The sequence below is a fragment of the Schistocerca nitens genome, chromosome 1, assembly GCF_023898315.1.
Source record: "Schistocerca nitens isolate TAMUIC-IGC-003100 chromosome 1, iqSchNite1.1, whole genome shotgun sequence".
NCBI classification, from domain to species: domain Eukaryota; kingdom Metazoa; phylum Arthropoda; class Insecta; order Orthoptera; family Acrididae; genus Schistocerca; species Schistocerca nitens.
The window spans coordinates 382,037,712-382,056,120 of record NC_064614.1 but is presented as its reverse complement, the minus strand read 5'-3'; the positions used below and the strand labels follow the sequence as shown (position 1 = coordinate 382,056,120).

The 18,409-nt window shown below is 40.4% G+C and overlaps 1 protein-coding gene across 1 annotated transcript in view; it reads right to left on the bottom strand.

The window, feature by feature from the left end:
* The window catches only part of LOC126248530 (sodium channel protein Nach-like), a 157,288-nt gene extending 140,008 nt beyond the window's left edge, over positions 1-17,280 (bottom strand). Inside the window, exons 1-2 of the mRNA XM_049949625.1 lie at positions 17,209-17,280; positions 8,006-8,112 (exon numbers count right to left, since the gene is read on the bottom strand). Of these exons, the coding sequence (XP_049805582.1) occupies positions 8,006-8,112; positions 17,209-17,280 (179 nt within the window). The remainder of the gene's footprint in view (positions 1-8,005; positions 8,113-17,208) is intronic.
* Between the last annotated feature and the right edge of the window lie 1,129 nt (positions 17,281-18,409).

The window sequence follows — 18,409 nt, the reverse complement described above, 5'->3', positions numbered from 1 at the left end:
TTTCTGAAGAAGAGAAATTTGTTAACATCGAGTATAGATTTAAGTGTCAGGAAGTCGTTTCTGAAAGTATTTGTATGGAGTGTAGCCATGTATGGAAGTGAAACATGGACGATAACCAGTTTGGACAAGAAGAGAATAGAAGCTTTCGAAATGTGGTGCTACAGAAGAATGCTGAAGATAAGGTGGGTAGATCACGTAACTAATGAGGAGGTATTGAATAGGATTGGGGAGAAGAGAAGTTTTTGGCCCAACTTGACTAGAAGAAGGGATCGGTTGGTAGGACATGTTTTGAGGCATCAAGGGATCACAAATTTAGCATTGGAGGGCAGCGTGGAGGGTAAAAATCGTAGAGGGAGACCAAGAGATCAATACACTAAGCAGATTCAGAAGGATGTAGGTTGCAGTAGGTACTGGGAGATGAAGAAGCTTGCACAGGATAGAATAGCATGGAGAGCTGCATCAAACCAGTCTCAGGACTGAGGACCACAACAACAACAACCTTCTGAATTTCAAAGACTGTATTTCAGTCAACTTTGTCAAAGCCTTTCTCTAAATCTGCTAATCCTATAAAAGAAAGTTTGCCTTTTTTAACCTGTATTTTAAAACAAATTGTAAGGTCATTATTGTCTCCCATGTTCCTACTTCAATGAGGAACCCGAATTAACGTCCCCACAGGTTAGCTTTTACCAGTCATTCCATTCTCCTGTTAATTTTTCTTTTGAATATTTTGTAACTATTAAAATAAGGGTTCGGTAAAATCTCACCTATCTTCCTTCTTGGAACTGGGATTATTACATTCTTTCGAAATGTTCTGGGATATTTGGCTGGGTCGTCGCCTCCAAATGGTATGACATTTCAGACGGATGATCTTCAGACTCTCTTAGAACGCAATGTCACAATGTGTTGGCCTATTTTTAACAACTTGGTCCATAATAATCATTCTATGTCCTTTAGTGAAGCGGTGTTTTGTGACAGATGATATGATTTTCTGGAATAACGATTATTTATGACCACCGACAGAACTAGCTAGCCGTAAAACCGGAGAAACCTAGGCCACATCTTGCAGAAGAAGAGAAACGTTTTACGACAGTGTTCATCGTTTATGTCTGTAACACAGAAAAAATTGGAAGAATGCTCTGGAAATTTAACATCAAGTGTTTATATTGCCTGGCTCCCAAGACAAAAGCCTTGTTGGATTCTATTACTGACGCCCTAGGACTCCAGAAATCTGAGTCTAACACAAGCCGCGATAGGACGGGAAAATGTACGTTGGTCGAACTATTCAGACTATACAGGAAAGAAGCACGGAACATAAGAATCACAAAGAGGAAGAACAACCAACAGAACCACTTGTGCCGGCCGGTGTGGCCGAGCGGTTCTAGGTGCTTCAGTCTGGAACCGCGCGACCGCTACGGTTGCAGGTTCGAATCCTGCCTCGGGCATGGATGTGTGTGATGTCCTTAGGTTAGTTAGGTTTAAGTAGTTCTAAGTTCTAGGGGACTGATGACCTCAGATGTTAAGTCCCATAGTGCTCTGAGCAATTTGAATTTTTAAACCATTTGTCACAGAAAACTACATGAGACGAAGCGTGAATTAGCGCTAAGTTGTTAATACAGATCACAGATCAACACATTCTGGGATTGAGGTTTGAAATAAAGTCTGGAGAGCCTCATGCATGATAAATTGATGAATAAACAATAAAATTAAGTACCATTTAAGTAAGGCTTGAGATCCACCTTTGAGCGAGCTCAAAAAGTCGATAACCAGCATGCAGACACACCTCCTCAGCATCAGCAGAATGCCAACCTCCGAGACGGTGGCAGAGAGATTGAGGGATGCGATTCGTGTCCTGGCCAAGTACTCCTACCTCCACCTCTCCAGCAGAGTCAAGCCCGGGTGCCGACACGGGGAGGGAGATGCAAGAGCGCCCTTACTCGAGGGCAAGCTCCTTCCCCCCTTCCCTCCATGCAACTCTGAGGGAAAGCGAAAAGTGTAGTATAGTCATGTGTTTTTCTTTCACGAAAATGATTTAAAAGCCGGTATTACGCATGTTTTTAACAGGGTCGGAACTGGAACCTTTTTATGTCTACTTATAAGTCGCCATTCTTTTTCCAAAATAATAAAAATACTCTATACCTCAGGTCTAGCTTCCCTGCCACCCTACAAACTATCCATTGAGCGCTCTAGGACAGACGGCGCCAAGAGGACTGATGGCTGGCGCGCCATTTCATTTCATAGCAGGACGCCTATGATCGTCATCCACAGCACCCTAACAGCACAGCGGTACGTCGACGATATTTTGCGTCCCGCTTTGTTGCCCTTCATGGCAAGCCGTCCTAGGCATACCTTTCATCAGAATGACGCCCATCCGCACACGGCGAAACTTTCTCCTACTCGTCTTCGTGCTTTTAAATCCTACCTCGGTCAGCGAGATGGACGGATCTCGACCCAATCTATAACGTTTGCAGTATTATGGGCAGTTGACGCTCTAACGCGCCAATTATAAGGAGTTTCGCACGATGTGCCTCAGGAAGACATCCAAGAACTCTATCAGTCAGTGCCAAACCGAATAATTGCTTGCATAAGGGACAGAAGTCGACCAACGTGTTACCAACTTGCTAAATTTGTGAAGCTCTTTCTCTTGAATAAATCTTACAATTTTCTGAAATTGTTATCATTTGTTCGTCTGTACATGTGCATCACATCTACCGATTTCCGTCCCGTTCCGACAATTCCTTCGTGGTGCGGCGGTTATTTTTTTATTTTTGGTTTTAGAATGTATATCTTTCCCTAATCACGCAAACTTCTATAGCATTGTGCGTCTTCATGTTTTTGCTGCTCAGTGCCTCTTCAATGAAATTTCGGACTTGGTGCAGCATAAGTTCCGCTTCTTCTTCCAGTATTTAGGCCATACTGAGAAATACTGACGCTCCAGCTGTCACTCTGTCCTTTTAAGGAACGAGTGCTGGAGCGTCAGTCTCGTCTTACTCTGAAGATGGCTCAACGATACACAGCCGAAATATTAAAAGAAAAAGCTGAATTTATGCTACAGCATGCCAGAAATTTACTGAAGCGTTTATATTGTTGAATCTAACCTCTTCCATTCCTGTTTCACTATTTATATACATCCCATTTTTAATAATTCGCTTTCAGCATTTTTATACTTTCTTAGTTACATGATGAAACTCAGTATTATCCAATAATTTCTCCTGGATCTGGTTTCTTGTCTGTTCCTCTGATATCACCTCCTAAAGCAGGGCGTGCCAAACTTCACGCGTTCTGCACGTGTGGGTCGCGCGCAGGCCAAGGACCGCCCTGTAAGTCAACTTTGTTCGGTCCTTCTCTGAAGTATCCGCAACAGCGCGATATTTCATTTAGCATTGCGGTGCGGCATTTTTCGGTAGGCACGACTATGAGTTCGTCAGAATCGTGGTGTCAGCGCTGTTTCCTTTCGCTATTTGTTCCTGGTATGAAGGACTTCACAGGTTCAGTGGCTGTCTGCACAAAAGGAGGCAGTGTAGCGTCACAAACCTTTGAAATCAAAGAGAATGACAGAAGAGTTCTCAATTCGTATAAGCAACGGGTATTGCATTTATGATGTGAAACGACATTGCAATATCACGTGGAAAGAATTTAAAGATTTAATTGATGATCAAAGAGCAAAAACTTACTACGATCGACAGACGGGATTATTTGTTCTGTACATCGAGAAGCACTTTACAATAAATTTGCAGGCACCAAGGATGTGAAAAAATAGGTGGTATAAATAGTAAAATTTATGATGTCGCATACATTATTCCGTTATCAGTCGTAACAGTTTTCAGATATCATTGCAGAGTACTTTGGTTAAATCAAGTTACGCGCCTGGAACGATTTTTCAATTTAAAACTCGCTGTGGCTGAATTTATGAAGGAAAAAGGAATTCAGAAACGAAAATTAGAGGGTCCGGAATGGATTTCTGACTTCACATTTTAAGTGGACTTGACTGCACAATGTCCACAGTAAGACATTACAAGCTAACTTCTTTCTTATTTCATGTGGATGCATTTAAAAAGAAAATCACGTATTAGAAGGGACACATTCTGACAAAAACTGTCCAATTTCCTAAGCTTTCTGCTGTTAAAGGAAGCAGGAGGTTTGAAGAATTAATTGTGGCCTTGAAAGAATACTAGAGATAGTTTTGTAAAGCTTTTGTGCTCACTGTCAATCTTACATCTGTTTTCGAGACGGTTTGCATTTTCAATTGAAAGCGCCCCTGGTCACATACAGATGTAACTAACTCAGCTGCTGTTTTAATGACAAATCTTTTTACGTTAAAACAGTTCATGAGATCTACATTGCTTTCCTCGGGTAGAGTTCCCACATCTCCCTAACGAGGTTTCAAAAATACTATAACATTTAGATCGACATATTTGTGTGAAAGATCTAAGTAAGTCACGATCACGTGTCAATTTGAGTGAAATACTCTGAAATTGCCTGTGTCCGTCGGTATGCCGACAGTTTGTACTACATAAAAATTATATCATTTCTTCAGTGCGCCACAAATAAATACTGTACATTTGATTTGTTTGTGATCTATGTTGTTGAGAAATGTGAAATATGAAACCAAGTCATATGCAGTGCGACTGGATTGCCATTTAAATGCGGTGCATTCACCGTTTTCCCCTATTCCCCCCCCCCTTTCCCTCCCTCACACTCAGACAACGTGGCGCGGGGGTGGGGGAAATGTGCAACGAGACTGAGTGCTTTGGTACTCATGGCTGGGCATGGCCTGTGAGCTGAAATCTCGGCGCCCCTGTCTTAAAGCCACCCAATCATCTTTTGCATTCATTTGCCTTGTTTCAGTCAATAGTTACCTTATGCTGCTCTTGAAAATTTCAGTAACCTCTCGTTCTTTCAAGTTATCCAGATGTCATGTCATAATTTCTCAGCTGTATGCCATTTCTTCAGTTTATTCCTATCTTACTGTTATGTAGTCTACCTGAAACCTTCTCGTGGCCCTAGGTGTTTTCCACCCATACAGCCGCCTTTCATGATTTTCAAATCATGTTTTTGCAGTAGTTAAAAATGCTCTTTCATTTCCCTCCCCACTCCATCTTCTGCTATTGTTTTCCCTTTTATTTCTTTCATTGCTGTCTAATTCCAGTCGGCCACCAAGGCTAGATCTTCGTCTCCGCTTTCGAATTAAATAATTTTTTTATCGCATCACACGTCTTTCCGTATCTTCTTCATCGGAGGTAGTAGGCATTTACCTTTGACTACTGCAGTATGTATTGATTCTGTCTTTATCTTGGCTACAATAATGCGTTCACCATGTGCCGTACTCATAGTATCTGACAGGAAGATGATAGTTCTTATTGGGTGAACAATGCTGTCAGAACTGTGAACCTTACTCATGGAAAAGATGAGTTTTTAGCTTAACTTAGTGGAGTGTTACTCTTAGGTGTGAATCTCGCCGAGAATCGAGTAGTAAGTTACAGACACCGGTGAACATTATAAACGCAGAAGGAGACAACCAGAGATATGATGAAACTTCCTGACAGATTAAAACTGTGCCGGACAGAGACTGGAACCCGGGACCTTTGCCTTTCGCGGACAAATGCTCTTGTGGTGGAGCACTTGCCCGCGAAAGGCAAAGGTCCCGAGTTCCAGTCTCGGTCCGGCACACAGTTTCAATATACCAGGAAGTTTCATATCAGCGCACACTCCGCTGCAGAGTGTAAATCTCATTCTAGAGCTATGATGTTACGTGGCTAGCAAGTATTCAAAATACAAGCTTCGAACTGCAGACATTTACGTGTCACGAATTCGTGTAGGGGATGACACGTGCCCACTAATGTCAGGGCCTTATATTTCCGACGTGTGTGGCCAAGAACATTGCTAAACAACAGCTCCTCATGTTGTCCATCAACGTCTGTTCCACTTATTTGATGTCGCGTGTCGTCGTCGTTGACGATCGAAACGAACACAGCGTATCAACACGTTGTTTCCATCACGAAAACATTCGAACCAGTCCCAAAGGTTCTTTCGGATCACGTAGTGTGTGCTATATAAATTTTCAGATTCATTACGTTGGAGTAACAATGACGTAACTGTGACACTACTGGCGTTTCTCGACAAGTCTTTCCGTATTGCTAAGTATGGATGCTTTGTTCATAAACACTGGTCTTATATCCGTCAGCTTGTAGACAAATCTTATTTAGATGCCATAAGTTTCATTGCGTTTCAGCAGCCTGCCTATAGGCTTGATATAGGTCCCCGTCCCGGGGACGGAAAGGAAACTCATACTGAAGGTGAAACTGTTCAACCCACAACAACCGTTGCGAATTACTGAAACAGTAGTGTACTATTTGGATCATCTTGCTGGTTTAACCAGCTCTCATATGGCAGGACCACGTCGACGAGCAAGTTAACACAATTAAATTTCAGCGAAGATGTGTTGTGGGCTTGAGGGAGGCTGGATGGTCAGTGGGAATAATTGCTCAGTTCCTTGCGAGAAGTCAACTGTATCTCCATTTTGACACTGATGGCCCAGTGGAGGTGGGTAGACTTAACTGTTTCCGAACGGCAGCACCATAAAGGTCACGGCCTTACCGCAGCATCATATGAGCAACGTTAACGCATCCAGCTGACCCTTACAAACAGAAGGACGGTGATACATCTATCATTGTTTGTGTGTACGACTGTAAGACCGCACTCCAACCGACTCAAGAAGGTGGTCCAAGATTACATCTTCTTAGCTGTATGACCATACACAGCAATAAAACCTATATTAAGATAAGCGAATGGAAATTTCATTCAAGTGAAACATTTCATTCGCTGTTTTTATTTTTCACTATCCACTACCGCGCTTCCGAAATGGGTACTGAATTTGTTTCACAGGGCACGAAGCCAAATAAGGCTGACTTGTGAGCAGGTTTCCTGATAGTCTATAGCAGACTGAATTGCTGTCTTTTGTCCCACTAATACGTTAATTTAGTAGCCTGAATAACTGTACACCACTAGACTTGGTTTAAGCATGGCTTTCGTGATAGCATGCGACGAAATAGTGCGAAAAAGATGTATGTCCTACTAAAGCAAAGGATAAAAGCCTACTTTCTACTATCAGAATTACCGGCAAATAAAATAATTGTATGGAGTTATTCGAGCCGTCTTGAAGGCTGATGAAAATAAATTTCCACGGGCAAATAATTGGAAAACATTTTACAGATTCTAGAAATTTAATTTTCATTCCACGGTATCGCGTGACATGTCTCATTGCTACCAAAACAGTTCTTGCTTTCCAAGACTATATGAACTGTATTTACGTCTATTTCATAAACGTGCTGCTAATTTCATTTCTTTACTAACTTGTCATACATAGCGTGTGAGAGCGCTTTTATTTTTATACATATAAATTCGGGTCACGACTGTTCTAATTTACTAAGATTGTAGTTTTTCTAAGATTTACCTTTTAAAGCTCGAATAAAAACAAATGTCGGAAGAGGGAATTATTTTGACCATCATATTTCCCCAATGTTTTTAAGTCATTCAAAATCAATATTCAGTGTCGGTTACCATACCAGCCACCTCAGTTTTTGGGGTATACTCAGGTGACCAGAATTTTGACTCTCGTTATCTGCAAGATAGTCGGGACCTTAGATCACTATCACTCAATGAATATACATATTTCGTCTTCTCGTACTCATGCAAAAACTGCATTTCCAAATTTTGCTTTGTGGACACTGTCGATGGCACATGAAAACACTATTTCATTTCCTTTTGCCTCGAACTGTAGCTATCAATCAGATAGAAGGTATATGAAAGCTATAAGCAGAGAGTTTCCCCTCTTAGTGTCAGAGTGATAAGTAATATTTAAATGAAGCACTAAATAGGGCAAATGCCTTCGATCGTACGCACTTTAGATCCAGCCGTCGGGGTTAAGCAACAAAGTACATTCTGTCGCAGAAAGGAGATGACAGAAATTCTGTTCCAGCCAGAGCGTATGTAAAGAGCACCTCCTCACCTCTCAGACCAATGGCGCCCCTCTTCGACGATGTAGCGGACGCCGTGCATGCTGCAGTGGCGCAGGTAGTCCGTCAGTGCCGTGGGGCACGGGCTGCGGTCACGGGTCTGTAACAGCACACCAAGTGCCTCTCTTCAGAGCAGGCCGGGTGAAACAGTTTGCCTCGACAGGTGGGAACTTAAGTATGGGCAAGTGTGTGGAAATCTACTAGTATGATTATGAAGAAGGGGATCTGCCACATGCCATGTCATGATGTACGCGGCTCTATTAGCAACTAGTAATAGAATGGTTATCATTCAGTACTACTGATACTCATATAGTTCGAACCTAAGGAAATAAAAGAAAAAAGAGTAGCTACTTGAGCGCTAGGAAAAATTTAAAAATAAGAATTCGCATAACAAAAACGAATACTCAACATTCAATAATCTAGAAAAGATTTTTGGTAGAGTGATACGAAGACCAGAGAAATAATAAAAAATGTAGTTTGAAACAGAAACTGATTCTCAATTAACGTAAAAACCACAATGTAAATATTAATAGTGTTAAGAAAGAGGCTAAAACAAGAAGACGCGGCTGATGAGGCTGGCTGGCACCTCCCATACTTTGCGTAATTTTTTTATAGAAAGAACATTAGAAATAAAATGGGACAATAGAAATAAATATTAAATACATCGCACTGGATCTGATTAACCCCTAATGTTATAGATTGAGAAAATAATATGTCTCATGTAAAGGATAGCTGATGTGTAACTCATAAGCTACGGATGAACCTAAGCAATATCAAAACGAAGGTGCATAAATCCATAGATATGGTATCAAAGTGAGAGTAAACGTCAAATAGTTTCTATCTCAATATAACTCTAAAATCAGTGAATATATTCTGCTAGTAAGGTGGAAACGTAATTGATGACAAAGGAATAGCAATGACCACACACAGCGACAGAAATAAGTTCATGAATAAATGACTTTGGAAGATTTTATCAAGACATTTACTAGGATTATTAAGTTCTGCTGGTGCGGATGAAATCTGGAGAAACAGGAAAGGAAGACCTTTGAAGGATTAGATATGGAGAAAAATTACCGAAATAAGTAGAAGAAAATCCAATATGCAAATTATTAAAGAATTGACAAAGGACCCTCTCGATCGTGTAAGACTATACAGCAAATCAAACAAGGTTGATTATATACTTAACACGTCATGAGAACTCGCAAAAAAAATTTTCAAAGGTAAAATCAGAAGTAAAAGATTTAGACTCTGGCCAAGACCACACATGTTGATAGTTACGGCCAGTAAAGTAGATTGGATCAGTTCCAACCGAATGGTACAGATGGTGATGGATAGAGGAGATCACCTGCATCCACAGAGAGTTGAGTTTACTGGGTGTTAAATGCTATTGGTTAGGGGCGAAATTTGACGAGAAAACCATTCATTACATGAGCTCTGTTTGACCAAGCATGTAATGAACGTTTTATTCTGAACATAGGTTTATACAGCCAACCGATTGCAAATAACTGTATGGTATATTTACCTAGGTTTCTACACGTACTACGGGTGACTTCATCAGAATGAACCTTTGAAAAACCCTATAAAATGATACATTGCAAATTAAGCACGACAAAAAGCGCCTTAACCAAGATCACAATTGACATGCCGTATAACGGTTACTTAAGTAAAATTACATTGCGAGGAACCAATAGTCAGAATTTAAAGCAGGTACACTCAAGTCAAAAATAAAATAAAACACATTCCAGGGTTTGCCTCGTGTGCCTAGCAAGGAACAACGTCAGACTGGTTGGCCGAGTGGCTCACATCGCTGCCACGAAAACAGTACAAGCTGCGCCACCTATCGGCCACGAATGGCATGTGCCCATTTGAAACATTCTAACAGAAGTAATTGAAAACGACAGTTGTTTTTAACAACAAAATACAAAGGAAGAGATCTTAACATGTTTTTGAAAATACCCAGTAGCCAAGGAGATGAAATATAACTCGGAGCCATCTATTAGGCTTTACAGAGAATACTGTTACGTAAAGGACAGAATAAGATAGAAAAATTATACAAACAGCTGTACAAGCCAGAAAATATCTGAATGAAGGTAACTTTAGTGGCACACATCTATGAGATTCGAAGAAAAAGTTTCGGAACAAGAGACAGGAAAATATAGTTAAAAATAGAGAATTCAGAATACCGCGAGCAGTGGATTAAAACCATCGAAAAAACGTTTGTTATGTAGTTGCAGCTGTTCATTGAGGATGAGGCCACTGCTCTTTAAAATATGCTTGAAAATGTCCAGCTCTTCGAGCACGTCGAGCTTATGATCTTTCTTTTCTCTACGTAAAATAGAAATTTCTTCAACCCATTTCGATTTGCGTCCGGAAATTAGCAGATGATCAGCAGAAGTGGAATTGTGTGTATTATGCCTCTTTTTCCCAATAAATGTTCATTGCACCTGACGCTAAAAGACTTTCCAGCTTATCCTACGTACTAAACATTTTATACACTCCTGAACTGTTTAAAGGAGCGAATGGAGATTTGAGATGGTGAATGAGATTTTTTTGCAAGTTATTCTTAGTGGAAAAGGTAACTTTGAATCCACATTTTTTAATCAGAAGGCGAAGAATTTTATACGAAATGGGGCCTAAAAATGGAATCGAGAAAACATGTTTGTACTTGTTACTCTCAGAAATATCACTGCTGTCTAAATTGGTCACTTTTGTGTCAGTTTTAACTTTGAAGATCTTGTCAACTAACGTGGAATCACAGTCGTTATTAACTGCAATAGTTTTCATAATATTTATCTCTTCATTAAGCTTGACAGGTGACAAAGATACAGAAACTGCTAGATGAATGACTGAATGGAAAAATACTCTGCTACGGGAATGAGGATGCTCTGAATTAGCGGGCACAATTTGATCTGTATTAATGGGTTTTCGAAAAATACCGAAAGAACGTCTGTGGTCATCAATAGCAATACTGAAGTCCAAGTAATTAAGCTGACCGTTGTTATTTTCTGATTTATAAGTGAAGTTGATGATTTCATGAAGACTGTTAAAAATTTCAAACAACTGCTGAATTCCTTCAGGGAACCACCGTATTTGATAGAAATGTCATCTACGTACCGATCATAAGACCAAATACCCAGATCAGCAGCTGAAAAATTATTGAAGAATTTTTCTTCCAGCGAATTAATGAAAGTATCGGCCACGATGCCTGTCAGTGGGTTACCTATTGTCAGACCGTCAGGCTGATGGTATAGTTTGCCATTGAAAACAAAATAGTTGTATTTTATTACTGTTCTTAGCAAGCGAATTAGATCAGTGCTTTGCTCATCAGAAATATCTTTTTTTTTTTAACTTTTACGTAGATTGCTTTCAACGATGTCAATGGTTGTTTCAACAGGTTCGTAATATCTAATGAAAACAAGTCTCTTGGTCACACGGCAGATCTTCGATTTTACTGATTAGATTTTTATTATTGACTCCAGAATAACTATTTCGAAAAACAAAGGATTTCTTAATTGTTTCGTGTTCATAATATTCACAACCGAAGATATCGGATGGTGACTTTTTTGTACTTTATGCTGGGAACGCAATTTTGCGGCCTGTGGATTTATTTCAATTAGCTGTTTTCTATTAAATGGTTTAAGCAATATCGTAGCGCTGTTAACGGCAAGCCTAATTTCTTTTTGTATCAGGAGGTCGAATCCTCATCTAGCTCCGAAACATTATTCTCGTCAAAAAACTGTTGTCTTTTAGACACATATTCGTTCTGAGTAGCAAGGATTACAGTATTCCCTTTGTCAGACTTCATTATATGGGCACTGTTTTCTTTTAGCTTGAGGTTAATATTTTTAATCAATTTCTTATCACAATCATAATGACAGGAGTTTTTAGTTGCATGTTTCTCAAAAATACTATGTACATCGTGAGCTACCCTCTTTTGTCAAGAAGCGTCTACTGTGACGCTGTTAAGGCCTATTTTAAGATCTACAGTCATACTTTCTACTATATTTTTATCTTACAGGTTAGGCGTTACATTGTATTTAAGTCCTTTTTCCAACAAGGTAGTTTCTTCTGGTGTAAAATCAATTTCAGACTTATTCAGAATTCTGAGCACGGATTTTTCGACAAAATTCTGAGTAAGACTGAAATAGATTTTACAAGAGAAGAAACTTATCGTTAACAGAGTTGCAACAACTGATAGTGAGGCGTGGCGCCTCATATCGCTCCTGTCTAGAGCCTGTGTATCGGGAGAATGACTCATGCATGCACAGTGATAGATGGTCTGAAGCGGGTTCAGTCGAGTACGCAGTTCTAATTTTCATCTGCTAGAGGACAATAGCGGACAGGACTAAACAAAAAAATTATAATGTAGTTAAGAATTTTGACCACTAGTGTCCAGCAGTGCACAGAGACATTCAAGAAACAGGTCAATAGAATGTTTTCGTGAATTGTTATATTTATTTCTTGAAGACTATTCTGTTTATTTATGTTTGTACGGTTCTGTAGATGCGTTTTAGTAGTGTGAATGATGCGTGAATGTGGTCTAAAGTAAATATGTAGATCATTGTTCTACTGATGAACGCTGTACAAACTAGTGTGAGACAGTTTTAAGACGGTGTCAATGCAGACGACGGGGAATTTTGTATCATTATGTGTTTAGTAAGTTTGTGGTAAAAGGAAAGCTAATTCGAGTGCAAATGAAGATAGTTAATAACGTAAAGAATAAACAAAATATCAGAATGTTAAATATTTATTTCGGGGAGAAGTACAGTTCGATTGGTTAGTCATGAAAGGCGCGGGCTAACGCGGGAGAATAATGGTTTTCTATTGGCCTTAAAGAAAACTGACCAATCAGAACGGAGTATCTTCGCGCGTCTTTTCTCTTGGAGATATAGAATGCTTACAGAAGTCTAAAGTAGTCGGAGCCCAGCCCCTTTCAATGGTACGGTTGTGTGTAGTATCAGCTCCGAAGGAAGTTATAATTTGCCGGTTTTAGTTGTGCTACATGCTCCAAAAGCGTTTTAAACTGAAGGTGTATTTATTCCAGTGTGTTTTTTCAGAAAGTACTGATTTTTAAGTACTCTTGTGTATGAGAAAAGACGGCAATTCTGCGTTGCACATTGAGCAGGTCGGTGACTAAAAACTTAAATGCATTAGACATCGATATAAACTTAATAGTATGGCGAGCATTTTCATTTAAGAACTCTCCATGCTTAGTAGCTGTTCAGATTTAGGGAGAAACGTTACCATAATCTTGCTGACGTGAACGAAAGGTTTTGTGCACGATTGTGTTAAGACTAGCATGGGCTTGTCAGTGAACGTGTACGTTATCAAATTTCACAATATATCAAAGTTTTGCCAGTATTTCCACCTTATATTAAAAATTAAGACCTTTTCCCGATTCTTTGAATAGTTACATTGTATGCAGCCTGGTGCGAGTTGCAGTACGGTAGGTTTCTGCTCGGCTTTCCTACTGGCGATCTGCTTCAACGAGTTCACAGGTAAGTGCAGGTAATGGAAGAAAGAAACAGCGCCGCCGCAATAGCACACAATAAACAGGTAAAGATGCCTAAAGCACAGAATCTCCCGCCAAGTGTTCCGCCTGATTTCATGCAGCCCACAGGACGTAACTGTCATGCGTCTCCTTCTTCACGACAATGCTTGGTCGCACACTGCAGGTGCAACAAGGACGCTCCAGTAGCGTTTTCGATGGTAAGCGTTTGATCACCCATCATACAGCCTTCTGATAGTCATCTCTACTCACATGAACCGCTGGCTATGAAGACAACATCTTGGCACAGACAACGAACTGCAGACCACCGCATAAAATTGGCAAAAAGCACAGGCGACTGCCACCTATGATGAGGGTATTGGAAAGTTGGTACCCTCTCCGACTGTATCTAAGTCAGAACGGCGTATGTGTTGAGACGTAGCTGCAAGGTGTGGCTAACTGCTGAAAATAAAACGTTTTTGATTTTGACTGGTTTCCATTTCGTGACCGACCGGAGGTCGAAAACAAAGTAGTGCTGCGACGTCTTTAAATGTTATTTGAGAGGAATCGACTGTGTTTCTATACCATGTTTCATTCTCTTCCACCTTAAAAACTTTAAAAAATACATTTCACTACCTGCCATAGACAACTAACGTTTCTAAGTCTTTCCTTCGCATGTACCAACTTCAGTACACTGATAACATTAGTTTCCATGCTGCCCTACGTACTCGGTTCGTCCCAACGATCCCTCCAATTCCATTCTAATATTTTCACCTCCTGGTGTAAGAAACAGGTCCTCTGCATCAATCCTTCAAAAGCCTGAGCAACAGTTATAAGCAAACCCACGTGAAGTTTCACTGCTCACAAACGGCCAATACACCGCACTGAAGTATTTAAAATAACTTGGACAAAAACTGGATGAAAAGGTGTCTTGGAAGTATCATCTATTAACAGCCCATAAGGAGACACACAATAAAATGAAATCAGTATCCGGCAGAACTTGTGGACTAAATCCTATAATCATCAAACATACCTAAGTGATCTTCATCCATTCTATCCGTACCTATGCAAATGTTTTATGAACCTCCATCCATCCCATATTTTATTGCTTCGTTCAAATCCTTCTCGCTTTCCGTATCTGATTACCCTATACCACACGTATCCCGTACCAACTGTTCCCTCATCTGAAACTCGAAGAATACGATACCTTAAGAATCCTGTACCTCCCGCAAAACCGAGTAATGAAACCCCCGTGTATCCCACATCATTGTGAACTCTGTCTTATATCGTATGTGTGAACTGTTTACATCTATAGATAAACATGAAAGGCTTGAACGAAGTGATGTTGTGTTATGATACATAATTATCAGCATTAAGTTACAATATACAGGAATGTTCTACTCAGCTTGAGTAGTTTTTCAGTTATTCCCGTTTTCATTCCTTTTCTTGTTTCATAATTTCCAAATTTAACATTCAGCCTATTACTAACAAGAACGCTCTATTCTGAAGGGTTACCTCACTTAAGAGCAAGAGAATTAATGAAAGTACAGTAGAACTCCAATTACGTGGATGACTCGAGACGAGACTCTCTCCGTATAATCAAATATCCGAACAATTGGAGAAATCATGTAAACAGGTCATTTCTAAAGAAAAAAAAAGAAAAAAGCCAAAATTGTGTACACCTACTACTGTAATATTAATTTAATAACTAGGAAACATTTTTGTTTAGGTTGTGTACCGTACTGTACCTACATATAGTGTCAGTTCGTCCCCTTTCGCTTCTCTTTCTTCCTCTTCCTTTTCGCGCTTCTTCTTTCATCTTCATCTTCTGTACCTCATCCTTGGTTGAAACCCCTTTCAATTTAGTCCAAGTACTTTCAAAGTGGTCGTCTTCACCAACTTCTACGCTTCTGGTGCCATGTAAGAGCAGTCTTTTAAATCAAATTTTTGGTGATGATTCGCAATGCCTTCTTCATTTCCATCTCCTCTTCATTTTCAAAGCTTCCTCAACAGTTGTCTTCTTTACTGTCGCTTCATAGTTTCGACAACCGACTGATCCATTAATAGGAGCAAACTCGTTACGTTTGGCGGCAGGAAAAGAATAGTGATTTTTTTTTTACTTCAGGTTTGAATATTGAATCGTACCATTTACAAAACAAAATAGCTATCACCCAGGCTTTTGGTTGGTTCTTGAAAAAGAAGGGAAGTTTTTAACATTTTTGAAAGCTTAGAAGTTTTATATTAGAGGTATTTTGTGGTTTGCTGTAGAGTTAGCTCATTTCAGCCTTTTAATACGGTCTTTAAAGTTCCTCTTTCGAAAGCTAATGTCGTTTCAGGTAAAGACTTTCAAATTAGGCTTGTCTTATCTCTGTTGTCTAGAAACTCAGAATCATAAGATTATGCTTAAGTTTTGAATTTTTCAATAAATATTCCGCTGCTCTAGGGTCTGCTGATAGTTTTTCACTACTAAATTCTGTTGTCAGTGAGCCTTTGCTCTCGTCTTCATTCTCGAGGACAGGCTCGAGGCTTTTTTTTCTGAAATTGTTGATGTTCCCCACGCACAAACCAAGAGACACGGTAGACGGAACGCAGGCATCACAAACACAACAATGTGCGTATTGTGCGTACAAAAGTGTGCGTACTGTATTGATTAACCACTGGAAGATTTTGTCTGCTAATAGATTCGCTGCGAACTGATTTTAGAATGATAAAGAAAAATACGGTGAACTGTATACCGTAATAACTATCGAACAATACCATTACTTTCAGTTGTATAGGAAAATATTCATTTTCGTTAAAGCGATTAGGATAACTGGTGGTCCAAACAGTTAGAGTTCGTATAATTTGTGTCCTGGTGTATCTGGATACATCTGAAGGTGTGTCTGCAATGTATAGTGCAGTGTAATAAAAAATATTAGTGGCTGAAGGCGTTGTTTAATAGTCTTTAACTTCATTTTATTATGTGTTTCCTACTGAAAATAATTACGTTTTTAACCAGCCAAAGATATAGCACAGCAGAAGTTAAGAAACAATGAGGAAATACATGAATAACCAAAATATAGAGAAAGTAACAGAAACAGTAAGAAAACTGACATTTTTGTACATTTATGACTATAAATGACAATAGGCTGACAAAACAGATTTTAGGCGATATCTCAGAAAGAAAATAACGACTACATGGATCCAATAATTTAACAGAGATTAAGAAATACAGAACACAATGCCAGAAGAGGCAACAGACTGAGACATTTTCAGAAGACAAGTGATAAATTTTTGAGGTTCCCAAGGCAGAAGCAGTACGAAAATAGTTGGTCTGAAGGAAGAACAGAGAGACATGCTGTATAGATTAAAGCATTTTCCAGGAAAAGAGAAGAGCAAATGAGAAGGAACTGTAATTGTCACTTGGTCACTAGGTAGTTAAAACAATAATAATAATAGTAATAACATTAACTTCATAACGTTCTTTTCAGTTCTATTATTAGATGGATTTCCGCACTTCCTAAGATTTCGTCAAAATGACACGTACATAGTGTTCATTTGAAAAAAAATTATCAATTCTAGTAAAAAACATGGTTGTGATATCCTATATTACATACACTCTACTACCACATAAGCCAGAAAATCATATTTCCCACTCTAATTGTACCACACACACAAAAATGTCCACACAAATGAGTCGAAACAGAGCACTGACAACAAACACCTGACTCCTGAACTCTCATTCAACGCCGCTATGACGTGAGCGGGAATATGAAGCAGCGACCAGTGGCAGCGGGCCATCAGCAGGTTTGCATGTAGAGACAAAAAGAGAGGTGGGTGTGAGGCGGGCTGGCCCTGCCGGCTTACGGTGATCTGGTGAGCTGCAGAGCCAGGGACAATGCCTCCCCCCAACCCAGGCGGGCCGCTAAAGCGCCTTACCGCGCCGCTGCCCTCGGGCGACGCAATGCCGGCGCTGCTGGCTGCTGCTGCTGCTGCTGCTGCTGGCACGTGCTGATAGGTCGCGGCGCACACACTCCAGCTCCTGCCCTTCCAATCCACCCAGGGTTTTATCCGCAGTCCCAGCCACCACGCCCTTTCTACGCTTGATATCGTCTGTGTATACACTACTGGCCATTAAAATTGCTACACCACGAAGATGACGTGCTACAGATGCGAAATTTAACCCACAGGAAGAAGATGCTGTGATATGCAAATGATTAGCTTTTCAGAGCATTCACACAAGGTTGGCGCAGGTGGCGACACCTAAAACGTGCTGACATGAGGAAAGTTTCCAACCGATTTCTCATACACAAACAGCAGTTGACCGGCGTTGCCTGGTGAAACGTTGTTGTGATGCCTCGTGTAAGGAGGAGAAGTGCGTACCATCACGTTTCCGACTTTGATAAAGGTCGGATTGTAGTCTATCGCGATTGCGGTTTATCGTATCGCGACATTGTTGCTCGCGTTGGTCGAGATCCAATGACTGTTAGCAGAATATGCAATCGGTGGGTTCAGGAGGGTAATACGGAACGCTGTGCTGGATCCAAACGGCCTCGTATCACTAGCAGTCGAAATGACAGGCATCATATCTGCATGGCTGTAACGGATCGTGCAGGCACGTCTCGATCCCTGAGTCAACAGATGGGGAAGTTTGCAAGACAACAACCATCTGCACGAACAGTTCGACGACGTTTGCAGCAGCATGGACTATCAGCTCGGAGACCATGGCTGCGGTTACCCTTGACACTGCATCACAGACAGGAGCGCCTGCGATGGTGTACTCAACGACGAACCTGGGTGCACGAGTGACAAAACGTCATTTTCTCGGATGAAATCAGGTTCTGTTTACAGTATCTTGATAGTCGCATCCGTGTTTGGCGACATCGCGGTGAACGCACACTGGAAGCGTGTATTCGTCATCGCCATACTG